The sequence below is a fragment of the Heloderma suspectum genome, chromosome 7 (genome assembly GCF_057233095.1).
Source record: "Heloderma suspectum isolate Gila_16-S chromosome 7, 16-S_ref, whole genome shotgun sequence".
Lineage (NCBI taxonomy): Eukaryota > Metazoa > Chordata > Lepidosauria > Squamata > Helodermatidae > Heloderma > Heloderma suspectum.
This window is the reverse complement of record NC_139464.1, coordinates 122,360,168-122,379,963: the sequence shown is the minus strand read 5'-3', so window position 1 is coordinate 122,379,963 and position 19,796 is coordinate 122,360,168. Positions and strand designations below refer to the sequence as shown.

At 42.4% G+C, this 19,796-nt stretch overlaps 1 protein-coding gene across 5 annotated transcripts in view; it reads right to left on the bottom strand.

The window, feature by feature from the left end:
• Positions 1 to 3,369: 3,369 nt before the first annotated feature.
• PPARA (peroxisome proliferator activated receptor alpha) overlaps positions 3,370 to 19,796 on the bottom strand; it is a 66,926-nt gene continuing 50,499 nt past the window's right edge. For 4 of the 5 annotated variants that reach the window (XM_084811321.1, XM_084811322.1, XM_084811324.1 and 1 more), the window contains 2 exons: positions 16,151 to 16,598; positions 3,370 to 14,645 (listed from right to left, as the gene is read on the bottom strand). In XM_084811321.1, the coding sequence (XP_084667447.1) occupies positions 14,398 to 14,645; positions 16,151 to 16,598 (696 nt within the window). In that variant the 3' untranslated portion in view covers positions 3,370 to 14,397. The remainder of the gene's footprint in view (positions 14,646 to 16,150; positions 16,599 to 19,796) is intronic. The other variant, XR_014784508.1, reaches the window with a different exon arrangement.

Here is a 19,796-nt window from a genome sequence, read left to right as displayed (position 1 = left end):
CGGATTGAAATTTCATAGGGATAAATGCCAAGTTCTGCACCTAGGAAAAAGAAACCAAATGCACAGTTACAAGATGGGGGATACGTGGCTCAACCACACTACAAGTGAGAAGGATCTTGGAATTGTGATTGAATACGAGCTGAATACGAGCCAACAATGTGATGTGGCTGCAAAGAAGGCAAATGCTCTTTTGGGCTGCATTAATAGAAGCATAGCTTCCAAATCCCGGGAAGTACTACTTCCCCTCTACTCAGCACTGGTTAGGCCTCATCTGGAGTACTGTGTCCAGTTCTGGGCACCGCACTTGAAGAAGGATGCAGACAAGCTGGAGAGGGTTCAAAGGAGGGCAACAAACATGTTCAGGGGACTGGAACAAAGCACTATGAAGAGTGATTGAAAGAACTGGCATGTTTAGCCTTGAGAAGAGAAGTCTGAGGAAAGATAGGATAGCGCTCTTCAAGGACTTGAAAGGTTGTCACAGAGAGGAAGGTCAGGATCGCTTCTTGATCATCCCAGAATGCAGGACATGGAATAATGGGCTCAAGTTACAGGAAGCCAGATTCTGGCTGAACACCAGGAAAAACTTCCTGACTGTTAGAGCAATACGACCATGGAACCAATTCCCTAGGGAGGTGGTGGGCTCTCCCACGCTGGAGGCATTCAAGATGAGGTTGGACAGCCATCTGTCAGGGATGCTCTGACCTGGATTCCTGCATTAAGCAGGGGGTTGGACTCGATGGTCTTGTAGGCTCCTTCCAACCCTACTATTCTATGATTCTTTGAGATGGTAGGGCCCCTGCTGAATGTAAGGCTGCAGTCCTAAAACACTCGCTAGGAAGTGAGCCTCATTGAATACAGTGGGACATGCTTCTGAGTAAACATGTACAGTCAGGGCCAGAAATATTGGAACAAGGATAATTGTTTGGGCAGTTGGCCTCTGTACACCACCACATTGAAGTTGAAAGGAAACACACCCAGATGGGAGCGAAGTCAGGACTGTCAGCTGTAATTCAAGGGGTTTGACAAAAGTGGGGCACTAACCATTCAGGAAGGACAGCCAGTGGCATGCCCATACACCCATCCTTGGTGGCTCATAAGTAATGGAACAAAACATCATTTCAAACTTAAGGGTTGCCTTTGATACCTGGATGAAAATCCTTTGCAGTCAGTGACTGCCTGAAGTCTGGGACCCATGGACATGACCAAATGCTGAGTTTCCTCCCTCGAGATGCTTTGCCAGGCCTTTACTGCAGCTGCCTTCAGCTGCTGCTTGTTTGTGGGTCTTTCTGCCTTCAGTCTTGTCTTCAGTAAGTGAGGAGCATGCTCGATTGGGTGGAGATCAGGTGACTGACTTGGCCATTGAAGAACATCCCAGTTCTTTGCCTGGAGAAACCCTTGGGTAGCTTTTGCTGTATGTTATGGGTCATTATCCATCTGCAATATGAAGCGGCGTCCTATCAGTTTGGCAGCATTCGGCTGAATCTGAGCAGAAAGTATAGCCCGATACACTTCAGAATTCATCCTGCTGCTTTTATCAGCAGTCAGGTCATGAATAAACACCAGTTTATTGACCCGGCTCCATTGGCAGCAATACATGCCCATGCCATAACACTGCCTCCACCATGTTTGACAGATGATGTGGTATGCTTTGGATCATGAGCTGCTCCTTCTCCATACTTTTCTCTTCCCATCATTCTGGTACAGGTTAATCTTGGTTTCATCAGTCCAAAGAATCTTATTCCAGAACTGGGCAGGCTTTTTTAGGTGTTTGCTGGCAAAGGCTAATCTGGCCTTTCGGTTCTTGAGCGTTACCAGTGGTTTGCACCTTGTTGTGAAGCCTCTGTATTTACATTCATAAAGCCGTCTCTTGACTGTAGATGTTGACAATGACATGCCTACCTCCTCAAGAGCGTTCTTGACCTGGCTAGATGTTGTGAAAGGGTTCCTCTTCACCCCGAGCAGAATTCTGCGGTCATCCACTTTAGTTGTCTTCCGTGGTCTTCCAGGCCTTTTGCTGTTGCTGAGCTTGCCAGTTAATTCCTTCTTTTTCAGGATGTTCCAGACTGTTGTGTTGGCTGCTCCCAATGTTTTTGCTATTGCTCTGAATGGTTTAGTTTGTTTCCTCAGCCTAATGATGGCCTCCTTCACTCGCATGGACACCTCTTTGGACCTCATGTTGGAAGTTCCAGTGAACAGCTCCCAATGCAAATATAACACTCAGAACCACCTCCAGGCCTTTTATCTGCTGGATTGGTCATGGGGTGCCCAGGAAACAGGCCACACCTGGCCATGCAGCTGCTTTTCAGCCATTCGTTCCATTACTTATGAGCCACCAAGGATGGGGGGGAGGGTGTATGCCACTGGCTGTCCTTCCTGAATGGTTAGTGCCCCACTTTTGTCAAACCTCTTGAATTACAGCTGAAAGTCCTGACTTGGCTCCCATCTGGGTGTGTTTCCTTTCAACTTCAATGTGGTGGTGTGCAGAGGCCAACTGCCAAAACAGTTATCCTTGTTCCAATATTTCTGGCCCTGACTGTATAGGATTGCAGTGCACATCATTTTGTCAGAGCAGTAAATGTTGCCACCAGAAGGTAGCAAACAGGGTGTGACCCTTGGAACTTAAATGGACTTGGATTGTTACAAGATGCAAGTTATATCCCCAATTCATTAACAACGATCTCCTGAGGTATTTCAGCAAAGTGTAACTTCCAGAAGCTGGCTCTCCAAATGTTGACTTTCAAGGTATGTCCCAATCTGTAGAAGACCGAGGAACGTGTTTGGCCTCAAGCAGATCATTGCAAGCTTCCCTCAATAAGAATGTGTTCAACTACATCATTGGGAGGCTCAGTTGAAATGGGGGGATAAACAACGTGTTAGTTAGCACACTCCGGGAGAGAGCGCAGGACAGGAAGGCCTGGTGTGCTATGGTCCATGGGGTCATGAAGAGTCGGACACGACTGAACGACTGAACAACAACAAGTTAGTTTAGGATCAAACATCCTAAAATCAGTCTATTGAAAAAGATAAACACAAATTTTAAAAAAATTACTTTTACATCGAACTACACTTTAAGGGCAGTTAATCGGGCGTCGTATGGTTGCAACCAATTCAAACAAGGCAACTGGGCCCTGGAGTCATCCTGCTCAGGGTGCACCATTACGTCCTCCCTCTCTCCGGGTTTCCATCCTCCCAACACACACAACAGCTAGGCAGCATCTTGTACCCACTGAGCAGTCCTCATTGGGCTGTTCTGAGCACCCGCCCCTTCCCCAGCAAGTATTTGTTACACTTTTAAAAATACTTTTGCAGACCTTGGGGTTTCCTGGCCTCTTGTGGCGGACTGGCACTCGGAAAATTGAGTTCTCAATTAGTATATACAAGTGGGATCTGCAACAAAATGTTGTAGCGGGGATAACTCCTGTGCACGGTTCTGTTCAGTCAGTCAGGCCCTCCTGCATGGTACGCCACTGAATGCCCCCCCCATCTAGTTTCCCATATGTCAGTATTCTGTGGCCACTGAGCATGCTCAGTCTGCTCCCCGCGCCCCAGGGATTTTTCTGAAGGCTTTGGGGGACAAATGTTTGCTGTCCTTAGGGTTTCCCCTGCCCTGCTGATACCTCACTGTTGTGAGTTGTGCTGTTTGGCTACATAAGCGACAGTGCTGGCGGTCTGAACACTGGAAATAGAAAGCACAAGGGGGATCCCACAAGAAAATGCTGCCGTGCATCCCTGTGTCCCCACGTTACCTGACCTGGCGGCGGTGGTGTGAAAAAACAAACGCTGCCGTGACAGACAGGAGTCCCTGCTCTAACTTGGGACGTCATCCGAAAAAAGTTCTTGAATTTTTAAAAAATGCAACTAGTCATCATGCAAGTAGGGGGAGCGTGAAGCTTCTCCGTGCAGTTAAGTGCTGGACTTGGCCTGAGAGGAGGCCTGAGGGGCCAATATAAGTAGAATGACTTTTGCTGCAACCTGAGAAGTATGGAGGAATTTTAACTGGGAATCCAAGCCACACCCCTGGCCTATGGTATTAATGCTGGACAACATTGCATGGCTCCTGTATGCTACTGTCTCTCAGCACAGCTAACTTCCAGTATGGGTATTTTAGGGTACAATAGTGACCTATACTGCAGGGTTGTTATATACTACTCTCTCAGCCCAGCCTGAAATGTTAAAAGCAATAGATAATACTGCCTGGCTGTTGTAAGCTACTTCTCACCTTCAGACCAACCTGCAACTGGGAGTCTGTCTGGACAACACTGCTGGGTTCTTGTAAATGACTCTGAGGTTGACCTGCCATAGTCAGTGTGAACTAGACTGCAGAGCTGTCACATGCCACTTTCCCCAGCCATGGCCCCTTCCAACTTGCAGTACGAGGACAATTCACTGCATTTGCATGAGTAGAGCTATTTTTTAAAATGTTGCATACTAAATAAGAACTGAGTTAGAAAGAATAGGAACTCATTTCTCCTAACGCTGAAAATAATAGTTTTTATTTTATTTTTTTCAAGTAGTCACTTAGATTAATTGGATCTTCCCCTTCTTCAACAGTATGAGCAGAACAAAGTGGTATGAATGTTCAAACAAACTGCAGTATCCCCACTAGTGTGGAAAGTCAAGTGCAGTTCTGCTCGTACCTTACAACAGAAGAGCAGTGATGGTGAGCGCTAGGCGTCGTCTGGCTGGACCCAAAATCATTATATTGTAGTGCTAAAATATTGCCATCAGAGGCTAGCAAGAGGCATTTAATTTTTTTTTTTACATCACAGTTTCTCCTTGTGTTACAAGAGAAAAAATGCTTGTCTTCATTAAAATTCAATATCAGATTTTTTAGAAATATTTTATTTTTTAAATGAATAAGGCAAAAATCACACTGAAATTACCCTTTTTACATACATTCATCAGTCTTACAAAGGCGTTTAAAGCACACATATAGCCTGATAAGATTGCAGCAGACTTACTCAGTACATATTTATTATTCAATCCTTTCTTTTCTGAATAGGAAATCAGAAGGTCAAATTAAAAATGTCAATTAGGGGGCATCTTAATTCTAAAAAGGATAGCCCAAATTACTTTGTTAATATTCTAACTTTTTCATTTTGCAAGCAAAATGGAAGAGTTCAGGCTTTGCATTTCTGTAACCCCTATGTTTTCCTAGAGCAATTTCACTCTCACATCTGACGACTACATGCAGCTGCTGTATGGCTGAATTTAACCTGAGTTAGTGTTTCTATATAGAAAAAAACACAATCCCTCCCCTGTGATACAGGGAAGCTAGAGAATAATAATTCTTCCTCCACCACCATCTCAACCAGGCAGACTGTCCATTGACACATGCAGGGAATGTGCAAGTTCTCCAAATTTTATGAAAACAGCAGGATTTCATTTTAACTTCCCATAGGTGCGAATGCACTAAAATGTATCTCATAAACCTGCCCAACAGGTTTTGCTAAAAACCTGATGTATTTTCCATAAGGTATCATGAACATATAACACCAGAATGCATTCCAAGGTTATGTTTGAGACATCTAAAAATGCATATGAAATGTATTTCAGATTTATACATTTGTTTAGAACTATGTCTCACTGATATTAATTTAATGGCAATAGTTACCAATATGAGCTTACTTTTTGTACAATCTCTGAATCTACAGATCACTCCAAAAGACACATGGCAAGATGGTAGAATTAGGGGGATTTTTAAAAAAAATCAAGTTCTTTTATTGCTTTATTTCACAGCTTTAACCCAGTAATTGGTCATTTCAGCCAGCAATAAAAATAGTTTTTGTCCATGGTTCTTTAAACAAGATCCCACTTGCATGCCTTGTGTTTCCCATTACTTAAATTTGGTAGCTTCTCTGTGAAGCTTGATGCCGCATTTAGCTGAACCAGATTTCCCCTAGGATTAAAAAGAATCTGTCCTGTCGTCTAAAAGCACCCAGAGAACTAAAAGCATCTAGGGTGCTTCCAGACAAGGTTTTTATGGCACCATCGCCTTGCCTCATTCATGGAATGTTATGGGCGGTTCAGATATTATCATCCTCAACTTGCACCCCTCCTGTATTTACCCACTGCTTCTTCCATCTTCTCCTTACTGGAGAAAAGCTACAAAAAGACTAAATAGCTGCACAGCACCTTCTAATGGTTAGCACTAGGACCCACTCCATCCAGAAGCACCTTAAATTACTACGATTTGAGTTCATACTCTCCACTAAACATTCCAACATATTATGTGCTAGATCTAAGAGGTCTTGCTTGTTACAATAATTACATCATCCAAAAGTTAACTATTATTGCTTTGTTGTGCATATGAGGTCAATTAAAGCCAGACTAGTTTCCTCCAATACTATGGCACTGTATTTCTTAAGTGTTTTTCCTTATAAAGGCAGACAGAGCGGGCTGTTTTGCCCGTTTAGTTGTGGAAGTTCCACATATTTCTCAGACCCCTCTGTTTCTCTGTACATGGAAAGCTGATGAAAATGTTCTTTGCAATAAGTAACACTTCAGGAGGAATAATAAAGAGAAATAGCCACCTCAGAAGGAAATTGGTTCACGTGCCTTTCTACCACCTGTGAATAACCACTTTGACAGGGAAGCATGCAAATGACAGAAAAGCAGAACCTTGTTGTCTACTTTCCCTGCTTCATGATTTCTTTAATGTACCTGTCCCCAAAGGAATCATCAGCTCCTGGCATGATTCATATTGTATCGAAGCACTTCTGTGTGACTTGGTGCCTCAAAATGAGCAGTGTTAGCTAGTGTAACTGGCTGCTCCAGTTCTCGCGAAAAGTACCACCATCATCATAGAAACCAGACCACAGCCATACTACCTAGATGAAAAGATGCCAGTTCATATAGGCCTCCAGGTGAGCGCAGCCAGGCCATGGACTCTCCTAAGGTGGGGGTGGGGGTGGGGGTGGGGGAGGGGCTGTGTGCATGAAACTGCTCCATGAGGCACGAACTTGAGTTGTTTCTCTTTCCCCCATTATCGAGCAACACTGGGGGAAGAAATAGGAGTAAAGTTCTTCAAAAGACGTCCTGACACAAAGCTACTGAAGTGCTAGGCAGTAGGTAAGTCTCAAGGGGCGCCTTCCCTCTGTAAGTGGTGAAGAGAAAGAGACGTAGTAACTTTGCAAGGGGTACCAACTGAAGACAGCCCTCCTAGTATTTCATCAAGCGTATATGTTGTGCAACATGTGTAACCATAATGATCTTTTGGATACCTCTCAATAAATTGCTATGCAGAATGCATGCTATAAATAGAACAGGTTAATGTTTCTTTCTGCCTCTTGAGAATTAACATGTTCATGGCATTCAGATTAAGTGTGCAGTATTTTGCAATCATTAGCCAGCAAGAATTTTCAAAATATTCTTAAGTCACTGAACTGGAAAGGTCTCTTGTGGATTACTCAGTTCACCATGACTGTACTGAGTCTACCATGGCATTTTAACAACGAAAAAGTGTACATGGACTGAAAATGTCCACTGAATCCTTGGGCTATTTCCTACATTCCTACACAACATGTAGTTTCTTAAAAACAGCATAGAAACGTGTAGTTTCTATGTAAAGCAATCTCCACTTGTGAAAACTGTTCTACTTGAGCACATGAGATTTGATCCTTGGTTCTTTTTTCAGTCTAACTCTTGCTTTGCTCCATCCTCTCTGCAATTATCAGTCAACAAACATCTTAAGAAATGCAAGATGACCAAAAAGCACAACAAGGCATCAGAAAGCAAACTTATTATACAGTTACAGTACAATACAATGCATTTGACAGAGTTCTTCACAAGTTTAGTTTTATTGCTGTCTCAGACCAGAAGGAAAAAAACACAGTGCAGAAAAGACTACGTGGTCAGTCAAGTACTCTGGTTCAAGTCTGCTGTTTTAAAATTGTTGTAATGATAAACATGAGGTGTAACTATGCATTGCAGATATCTATCAGTAAAGATAGTTGTAATTAGAACCGATATCACTTTTATTGCCCAAGACATCACACTAGAATGCTTCCAAGTAAAACTTGTCACTAATAATTTAACTACTATCCATTCTTGGTAACTCAAAATTCAATACACGTAGATGCAACCCATCAGGCTGTATATATGGCTTTGTCTCTTGTTACATCTGTACGTTGGGGTGGGGGGAAGTGGCATTAGAGAGGACCTGCTTTGGGCAATCAACTGATCATTAAATGCCACAAGCCACCAAGGAATGGTGCTGCACAATTCTCCCATCCATTTCAATAGTGCTGGCACAGGAATCCCACAAACCCTATCTTACGTGGGTTGCATAGTAATGCTTATTATTAAATTGCTCCATATATATATATATATATATATATATATATATATATGTGTGTGTATGTATGTAAAATACATACACACACACTTAATTACAAATACAGTGCAAATTCAGTGCATAATATACCTAAATTTAAAGTTTATAGCAACGGAATTTATCTGGTCGGTCAAATTCTTCCTATTAAAACTCAGATCAAATCCTCGTACTGTAAAAAAAATAAAAATAAAAATAAAATCAGGTTTATAACCATTGTAAACAGTTATATTAGAGTACCCTGACTAACTGGAGCAGTGCACATTAATGGCTTGTGTGATTATAACCTAACTTTGAACAAGCCCACAATAGATATAATATACAACTCTGATTTTCAGCGACGTTCTACATCTGTGAACATGTCCATATTATTCAAAGTATTTGAATATCTAATTTTGCACAGTTGTAAACTCACCAGGTTAACCCAGTGTTTTCTTTTTAAATTGTTACATTAATATTCTATAAGTTTGTTCCTGGCAATATTCATATGAAACAGATGAAAACCCCTATTATGTTTAATCAAACCATAGCAGCATGGCATATCTTTTAACCATCTCATAACAGAGTGAGTGTATATATAGATTAACCCCCCCCCCAAAAAAAAAACCATTTCCCTGTCACAGAGAAATACCCAGAAATGAAACCCAGAGTGCTATGCAGATCGAAGATGTAGGGCAATACAGACTGGTATGGGCTAATTTTTCAATGACTTAGGGAGCAATCCTATGGCCACTAGACACTGTCTAGAGGGCCATAGGATATGCTCATTTCCAGAAACCGACCTTGGAGCCCGCACTCTGAGGCCAGTTCCTGGAAAACTGACCTCCCCCTTGGCCGCGCTGCCTCGGAGGCAGCATGGAGAAGCCCCATCCTCCACAGTTAGGAGCGCGGAGAGCCTGAAAAGGGGTGTTCCCGGGTGGGGAGAGTGGAGCTGCACATCCAATGTGTCGTATGGCAGCTTCCTCTACCAGTCACCCCGCCCCCTGCCGCTAGACAGCCAGAAACGGCTAATGAAAAAGAGCAAGGCAGGAGAGGTGCAGAGGGAAAGATGCCCCCCGTGCCTCTCCTGCCTTGCTTTGGATAGGCGGCCGCCTATCTTGATAGGATTGCGCCCTTATTGTCCCACTGAAATCAAAGTTGACAGGCATCATTCTGAGACTCAATTTGAGAATGACAAAGAACTTGTCCCCTGCCCCAGATAGTGCGCTGAAATTATGTGATTTCTGCCCAGAGCGCTAGGTGTCAAAAAGAAGAGAGAGCAAAGCACAGGTAAATAGTAGGTGTAAATATGATTCTAAAAAAGCCTAGTTGCTAGGTCACAGCTCAGTATACTTCCCACTTGTTGTGCTCCTGTGGAAAGCATGTTATAAGCAGATGTCAACTTAATGTTGTACTGTTGCTGCCCCTCTTCTTTTGGTGGAAAGTCAACTGTAGTGGGCTGCTTTAAGACGTGTTTTTGCTATGTGGTGCATTTACCTGGGTTCAGTGGGGGGAGGGGAATAAGGACAGACCTCTACCACAGATATTGCCTCATTCTCCATGGACTCTCCTCTGACTTAAAGCATCTATGGCTGCACAGATAATAAGTACTATAGTGCAAGCTGCTGCTCAGGTGATTTGAAAGTAGATTACTCAAACTACGGCAGACTTCCCCATCCTGGTGCCTTCCAGATGAGTTGGACTACAACTGCCATCATACCCAGTCAGCATGGCCATTAGGCACCAGGTTAGGGAAAGCTGACCCATGGCACTGTTTAGGAAAGGGGCATTAGCCACTTCTGTGACAGATCAAATCTTGCTGTAATGTTAAGCTTTATAGACTCACATGGGGCAGAAGCAACAGCTCGAAGAGAACATTTAGGGCACATTTGCACATCATGCTAAGCCACCCTGAGAGTAAGCAACCCTGGGCTGGTTGTTCACGTGCTAAACCGACAGATGATCGGGTGCTCTATGGCTTGTTTCCTGCCTCAGTCCCGCTCCCGGTGTGCATCTCAGGTGCCTTTGTGGCAGAACTCATGTCTTCAGTCCCTGTGTCAACACCCTTTCTGCAAGTGGGCTACTGCAGTTGACGGCTATGAAGGCACCCGCTGCCCACGCACCAGATCACCAAATGGGATTAATTTTCTGAGACCTTATGAATGCAGTAAGGTGTTCGCAAACTTAAAAAGGGGGGGGGGTCTTGTGCAAGACTGCCTGTCCACTATTTAACCCAGCATACTGAGACTCCCCTCTTGTCAATGTCCTTGTCAATTTCATCTTCCACTTCAGTGCTTGCCTTGCTAGAGAAGAAACCCACCAGCCACTTTCAGCTCCCCCCACCCAATTTCGTGCTTGTTGCTTCCCTCCACTGGTCACCATTGTTAGCTGTCAGATATACATAAGGAGCAGGGATCGGTAAAGGTTCACAAATTTCAACACAGAGCAGGAAGTGAGGGGGAAGTACTAAAGATGCAGAAATTTCAAGGCAGACATATGAGGGGGATCGGTAAACGTATGTGAAGTTCAAGACAGAGCAGCGAGTAGAACAGGCAAATATGCACAAAGGTAGTGGCAGAACAGTAAAGTGGAGGGAAAATTATGCATAATTCATGGCTGCGGACTTTTGAATGTGCACGCTTGCACAAAACCTTTTTTTTAAAGATTGGAGAGTTGGACATGTTTACAATGTCCTTTCACCTCGAGTTTTAGAAGCACAGGGTACAAGGCACTTAGAAGGGATGAGAGAGGATGGAGGTGGCACCAGTGAGATCATGAGGAGTGGCAGGGGTTTTTGCTGCTCTTGGCAGGTGGCTCTCTGGCAGTTCCCAACAACCCACAATGAAGTTGCCTGCTGGGTTCAGATGTCACGACAAGCCACAGTGAAAACAAGGCACCCTGAACAGCCCAAAACAAGCCATGGCTTCTCAGGGTGGCTTGTTCATAAAAAATAAGCCACCCTGCAGAAACTCTGTGATCACCCATGGTGAGCTGTTGTGTCATGCAAACCAAGTCTTAGTCAAGCCCCTTTCCCTCCATACCCAATGTTCTCCAGTAAGCAAAATGTTTGGGAGGGGAGCATTCCTGGCCCAGTATGCACTGCACCCACAGAAGTCCTGCAATACATGGACTCTCCCTCTGCACTCCTCACATTATGTAGAAGGAATAATTAGCAGTTAAAGGTTATGAGATATATATTATTCCAAAGTATCAGAGGCCAAATGGGCAGCAACAGTGCAATATGGATATGTGTGCAAAAATAAAAGTAGTGTTATTTTTTAAAGCTACTCAGCAAGAAGTACATTTTATATTTAAACTCTATTTGAATGATGAAAATCAGTATGAGAGCAGTTTCTGGTTCACTTGGACTTGCCATCCTGAGCCTTTTATAAATTACATATTTCTTGAGCAATCTAATTTGTAGCTTCCTTTTTTGTTGAGGTAGGTAATTTCATTTTCAGGAAACCATTAAAACTTTCCCCCCAACATCACATTACTGAATTATTGCCCCAGTCCTGAGTATTCGGAATAATAATGCAAGCAGTTTTCTAGTGCACTTTTAGACAATACTTCTCATGAAATCCGCTAACATATAATTGAAGTTTCTGCAAGCTGTTCATGTTTTTTCCCACACTTGTAATTCTTAGTTGCAACTTGCAACCTGTGAGATATTAGCTAGCTTCACTGGGTTGATACAAAAATAGAGTACCTGGGAACCCTACAACTTGATTCCATACCCTTTTCAATTATTCCAAATTACAAGCAAGGACGTTACAGGAAATGGTATACAGAGAAAGGAAAGTGCTATTAAAGTGATTGATCAATTAGAAACCAATATCAACATGCCAAAGTTTACCAAATGTTGTTTATAAAATGGATGAAATGCAACCTGAAAGTCTAAAAATAATTTTCTGTAGGAAAGTTGCCTTCCAAATATCTCGGATCACCAAATTGCAGGTAGAACCTTCATGCATAACAGCATGCATATACTGTTGATTATAAAGGAGCTTCCGATCTATCAGACATTACTTGGGGCTATTACAGGTCTATTTATGGTAGAATGGGGGTTATCACTCCATAAACTGATTAAAAATGTACATGTAATTATAAAAGGGGGAGCTACTAGAGTCTTCCAATACAAATACACTTTTCATTAAAAAAAACCCTGAAAATCCCACACATACGTACATCTTATTGGAAGATATTGCAAGATAAAGGCTGGATGGAGGTCATTAACTGAGGCAGCGTTGGGATTTTATCAAAATCAAGGAGACTGGTTTACTGTCTGAAAGTGTCTGAGCTGTGATCTTAAGAAATATACTATAAATTATCACAATCTTCTTTGGAACTGGTGTTCATATGAGACACTTGCACAGAATACAGGTGAAAAAGCCATTCTCAAGAATACAGAGGATACAGTTTTAGCAGGCACATGTTACTAGTTGGAGTGTACACCTCTGAACGGTAGTATTTGAAGCAAGCCAATGGTCTTTAAAAACAACACCATCTGTGTACACCTGTAGGGTACATTGGGTTATAAAAGGAGACATAATTAGCATGCAGCCACTTCAAATATTAGAGTTTTCCTGAATACACTCTGCAGGCCTTTCATATGTACCCATCAAAAGTGTGATGCATGAAGCGCTCCTCAAAGAAAACCGTAATTTGAGAAGTCAAGACTGCATGCATCTGATATGAAATCACATTGGCCATGCTGGCTGGGGGCACTGGATTTGTAGTCAAACGCAACTGGAGGGAACCAGTTTGGGGAAGGCTGCCTTATGTGACAGCGTGCATAAGTGCTGAAGATCTGGTTTGGATATATCCATAACCTAAATAAGTCACTAATTAAGGTACCAGACAGACCTGAGCTGCTATCCAGTTTTTTCCAAGAGGGAAACTCTGAGCAATTTAGTATTATTGCTGCTACAGCCAAGCAAGGCTTTCGAACTGGAAAAATATCCTTGATATAAAAGAGGCACTACTCCAAATCCTGTTCTGCATTTCAAAGCAAATTGTATGGAAGCAATATTCGGTGAGCTACTTTGATGAAACATTGCTGTCATCTCTGATTTGATTTGACAATAGTGGGTTAAAATCAAATCTGACTACAGTCTTTTACAAAACTATTATAGAAATGCAAAATTTACCCAAGATCAAAAGCCAGGAAACAATGAATCATAGGTTCTGTAGACATTGAATCTTTAGGTTAATGTTTATCTATCCTGCATGAATCTCCATATCTTTGCATGGAAAATTGATTTTGGAAATAAGCACTTTGGTATATGTCATGGGGAGGAGCAATCTGTTTGTTTGTTTGTTTTTAATCTAATATTACTGGCATGCTAAAGCCTTTATGATCCTGGACAATACCTTACAGAAATCCCACTGAGTTCTGTGGAATTTACTTCCTAGGAAGTGTGCTTAGGATTGCAGCCTTAGGCAGGAAAAGAGCTTTAAAAATACTTTTTCTCTTCTATGGACACCAATCTAGTATCAAATGTGCATGTTTCTGACAAAAGAAGGGCCAGTATCTAAAGAACTAATTTAGATGCATCTAAAGGACTGGGTGTGACCAGTGGTCTATGACCTTTTTCTTCTTTAAATGAAGATCTCTCTGCCCCATCATGCCATATCGCAATTTGCTTTTAAAACTCTTGAGTTTGAAATGTAGTTCACCATGCGGTATGTGGAGAAACACAAGTCTAAAGTCCTCCTGGCCACGCAAAGAAGGCTCTTTGGATCCTGGCCCAAATTGCTGGCTTTCTCACAGTAATGGAGATGAGGGGATGAAAGCTTAAAAGTGGAGAAATTTCAGAAATAGTATTTGTTAGTAAGTTCAGATGTGACATGACTGAATTTCCACCGTTGCCAAATTTCAAGTCAATCACAGCTTATTATAAAATTTCTCTTAAGTACATAAAAATAACCCCAGGCAAAAAAAAATTGTGATATTCCATTTACCTATATTTTAGCTTCGCTAATGCTTTGAGATTAAAGCATAGGAGAAAAATTGTGCAAAGTAGTTTGCTCCCATCTATTAATATTGCTGCTGTCCTCATATGTCATACAAAATTAAAACAACTTTAATACATATCCTTGTAGATTTCTTGTAGCAAAGGATGTAAGTGTGCATCAGATTCAGTCTTTTTGATTATCTGAACAAGCTGAGCATGCTCTGTGACAAGCTGCCGGAGGTCTGCCATTTTTTGTAGAAGTTTTGGGAAAAGGAATATGTCGTCAGGATGGTTGTTTTGCAAGTGAAGTTTTAGTACATGCACAATGCTCTCTTGCATCTTTTCAATGTGTCCTATGTTCACAAGGCCAGGGCGATCTGTTCTCAAAAACAAATACATATGTCATGTTATTGTACAACTCTTAATATGACAAGAAATTACCTGTGCTTAACAGCCTAGTGAAACAACCTTTGGTTGACCCAGTGGGGCTGTACCATCAAATAAAAAATACTTCAGTATCCTGTCAAAATAGAAGCTTCTTTTGTATCATTTGTAAATGGATGTGGTATTTTAATTTTAAGAGAACTGCCTTTCAGTTACATTACCACCTTCATCACTTATCTGCTTTATCTACTACAACTTCGGGAAAGAGTCTGAGATCTGATCCCTACCCCCATTCACTTGCAGCCACTATGGCAAGAAAAGTGACCTCGTATGGCTTCAGGGAGGGCAAAAGGGGGGCAGGACAGTGGGTGGGGTGAGGAGAGACTGGGAACCAAATTATCCTGTGGCCTCTCCATCACACATCCCTGACCACCGTTGGTAATTATCCTGTGGCCTCTAAGCCGATCTAGCTGCTGCCAGGAGGGTCCTTCCATCCTCCTCCTGCCCTCCTGGCAGCAGCTCTGCAGGGCACTGGGTTTTTGGAAGCCTCAATCTAACAGGGTGCAATCCCATAGCATTGCATCCTAAGTCTCACTGAGGAGAGAACTAAGTTCTTCTAAGTACTTCTGTAACTCTCCCACTGCAGTCAATAGGACTTAGATTATTTTCAGAATGGTCATGACCCAAAGAAAGTTAAATACTGGTAACAGGATTTCCCGAGAACTGCAAAAGAATTAGAATTATTTATATTTTAACCAAATACCATCCAACCCTGCAATGAACTAAAATGTGTATCAATGTAAGTATAGCACAGGGGCAGCAGCAGCCAAGGACACCTAAAAAAGCAACCAACAGTACAAAAATGGTTCAATTATAAGACATTTCTAACTACCATTTGTTTTGTAGAGTTAGCTACCTGTTAAATATGCTTTGAAGTGATTAAACCAGGGTGGGGGGCCTGTGGCCCTCCAGATGTTGTTTGACTCCAACTGCCAGCAGCCACAGGCAGCATGACCAATGATCAGGGATGATGAGAGCTACAGTCCAACTTCTGGAGGACCACAGGTTCCCCACCCCTGCATTAAAGAGACACTTGGAAATGGAAACTATTAAATGCTGGGTATTGCATAACCAAATCACTCTACACACATTCTCACTGCAATACTACCTCAAAGTAGATCACTATATGAAGTATATTTAGTCCAGTGGACATTTTAAAAAGCAAATGTTGAACCATGTCCTATAATTTGCTATCACAGTCTCTAAATTCTCTACATTTTCTGTTTGTTATTTTAATTCTTAGATTTGGTTTTATATGCTCCTTTTAGTTGTTATATTGTTATTTGCTTACGCTATTGTTTTATTGCTATAGTTAGCTGCCTTGTGTATAAAGGTGGATATAAACTGGAATAAGTAAGTCAATAATCATAACCCTTATCAGAAGAGACATAGGCCATAAAAGTTATTGCTGCTTAGGGAATAGTAGCTTAGCTCTTACCTCCACAACAAATTATAGCAGCCACAAAAAGAGATATGTCGCTATCATCCAACTCCAACGCATTGAATTTCATTGCAAAATCAAACTTCGGCTCCATGATATCACAAAATGGTTTCCTTAAACTTTTGAGGAATTCTCGAGTTATAAAACCATTTCCATATGCTACTAGCATCCCGTCTTTGTTCATCACAGAGGCCAACATGGCAAAAATGGCTTCATAAACCCCGTATTTCAATAAGGTCACCTGGTCATTCAAGTCTAGGTTACAGAAGCCAGGGATGGATTTGGCAAATTCTGTAAGTTCTGTGACAGCCTCGACTGAGGTACACTGGCAGCAGTGGAAGATTCGAACTTCTGCCTCCTTGTTCTGTATTCCATTGGCTACCAGTTTCGCCACCAGTGTCTTCTCTGCCATACACAAAGTATCCATATCATGTATAACAAATGGCTACAAAGAGATAGCAATAGTAAGTATCTTAAGTAATTGCAAATATACTAAGGATATATCAATCCCCCTTTTTAAAAACTTGTCTTCAGAACCTAGATTAAAGTTACAACATGTAAAATGGGGATCCACTAATGTAACCATTGTTTCAAGAATATTTAGCCTTTGGGAGAGAGCGGAGGACAGGAAGGCCTGGCGTGCTATGGTCCATGGGGTCACAAAGAGTCAGACACGACTTAACGACTGAACAACAAGTAATGACTCTGGGTAACAAGTAGCTCTTACAGTTACTCACACTTAAATCTTATTAATGATGATGGCTTGGATCCTAAGTCACTCCTCTATTCATTAAGGTTTCCGCCAACTCCCCCTTTATCTGCAACCCCATGTACAATATCCTACACAATTCCCAACAGTACCACAACCCCAAAGTACAGATTTTGGGGGGTGCACATGTACTGGAGGTTGCAGAGAGAAGTGGAGAGGAAGGAAAAACCCGTTCCATCTACTTCTGTTCATGAACGGAAAGTTAGGATCCAATCCAACTGACTTACCTGACTATAACTAAAGGCAGGAATGTATTTAAAACTTTTTAGTTCAGATAATTGGGCGAACTATTTATTTAGCTTCACAACATTGCTGGAGGGAATGAGCAATATATATGCTACAGCTTTGTCCAAATGAGGAACTGATACCCCTAGAGCCTCTGGAACAACTGTACTCTTTTAACTATAGCAACAACACTCTTCCATGCATCATTTCCAGTCCTCTAATTCCCCTGTGCATGACTGGAAAGGATGAACAAAGAAGGGCAAAATCCAGTTTCTAAAACTTTTACAGGACTTGTTGTTTTTATCCCTTTTGCAGCTTTGCATGAAAGAAGCAGAAATGCTTTGCCAAATCCATCGCAACCCTCCTAAATATCACCAAATTGCCTATTCAGAGGAGTTTTGTCAACTGTGAACCACACAAATGGCCAAATGTTAGAATTATTCACTGGATGTATATACTTATGTACTCTTCCAAGCTCTGTTAAGACTTCTTGACAATTAAAAAACTCAACGGAGATTGCGGATGTGATCTAAAAAGCTGCTTGGTTTGCAAAAGGGGCTTGCGCGAGCTAGTAATGTGGGGTGGAAAATTTTCCACTGCTAAATTGTTCTGTAAAAAACTTCCAAGTTTTAGAAATGCATAGTTTTATAAAATTAACAATATAATGAATTAGTACAAAACACACCAACCTGGGCAACTGGAATAGACAATACTAGAAAATCCCTCTAATACTGACCTTGGGCAGGACGTGTGGATGGCTTTGTAGCCAGAACCCATCCGCCAATGAACAAGAGGGAGGTACAATCCACATTCAAAGTGGTTAACAAGAAAATGTGCTGGGTCTAAGAGGTGGAGGAAGCATGAGGTAAGAGGAAATGGAGAGAGGGAGGGAGGGCACGGGGAGAAGACTGGAGGGAAAGGGGAAAGGGGCACAGAATACAAGGGCAGCAGCAAAGCGGGCACAGTGCGACATTTTCTTGCAGGCCCAGCACTTGCAAACACCCTCTTGATGCTCCTGGTGCCCTCGGTGGCTTTCCGTACCATTAGCCGTGGTACCCTTCAGGATAGGCTATTTGGGCTGAGTGTTGGAGGTACTGCGCTGTGGTTGTTCTGCTACGTGGGGAGCTGGTTCCAGAAGTAGTGCTGAGGGACTATCCCTCTGCCCTGGGCAGTGATGCCATGGATTCCACAAGACAGATAACAGCGCTAATTCTGGGTCTGGAGTTGCTGCTTGTTCAATGTCTGGTATAATTTTTAAAACAGAACCCCACAACTCTTGAATAGCTGGACAGTTCCACCACATATAAAAAAGTGATCCACAGACATGGCATCCTCACCAACAACAAGAAGAAAGGTTGTTACTTATAAAATGTAGTTTCACTATGGTGAGATGCCATCTGTGAATCACCATCAAATTTGCTCCTTTAATTCTGGCCAATATTGTTTTAATTGGTGGCCTGTGCCAGACAGCACCCCAGTCCTTATCTGAGCAGCGAAATTGTTAACAGGGACTGGCTTTGTGATCTCCATTGTGATCTCCATTTCCAGGCCCAATTCAAAGGGCCCCATGGTTTAAACCTTGTAAGCTTTAAATGGTCTGGGGCCAAGCTACTGGATCATCTCCTATATATATCTGCTCAGACCCTAAGCTTCAAAGAGCCACATAACAGTTGAGATGAGGAAGAGCAAAAGATTCCCATTGACCAATCACTAAAAACGTTGCTCCTCTTTAATGAGGTGAAGGCTATTCAGCAACAGAGGCCAGCTCTGGAGAGATCAATAAGAACAAAAGGTAGTAATGGTGGACTATACAACTTTCTACACTTCACAGATAAAAAGAGGTACCTGCTTGTGTACTCACAGCACCCCTATTCCCACACAAAGGATCACACTTGACACCTCCACCCTCCTACTATTACACACTGTGGAAGTGGAAGGCTAGGTATGCTAGGAAACCATGCTTGTCAAATCTAAAGTTAAAAGGTTGTGTTTAATTTTCTTCAGGTGACTCCCCCTAGGAAGCACATATATTTATGTGAACAGCTCTTCAGGCATGTTAAACTTAGTATGCTAACCATTTTTAGTGCCTTCATTTTATCCCTTAAAATCTAAATAGCATAAGGAAGCCTTCCTCAACCCGGTGGCCTCCAGATCTTTGGACCAACTCTTACCATTCCTGACCACTGGCCATGCTGGCTGGGGCTGCTGGGAGCTGAAGTCAAAAACATCTGGAGGCCACCAGGTTAGGGAAAGCTGGAAAAAGGAAATCATAAGCAATTGATGCTGTTCGCACATAACGACAGTCCATAGCTTAATTAACGTATGGATTGCTGTATCGTGGGTTGTTGTTAGTCTAATCTGGAACCATAGGTTAACAGGGTTGTTTCGTCAGGTGCCAGAGGCCGGCAAGAGTGATAGAAACCCAACTGCTGTAAGTGCTGCCGTGCAATATCAGCTGCCCCTTTCCCTTCCATGTGGGGACACTGAAGACTGCCTAGCAACAGCAGCAAGGGCATTTGTCACACGACCTCTCTCCTGTGGTTTGCAGCTTCCCATAAAAGCAGCAGGGCACTTTTTCCAGTTTGCTTTGCGTTTCATAAGAGCATTGCTATGATCACCACTGAACATCGCTGACGAACTGTGGCTATG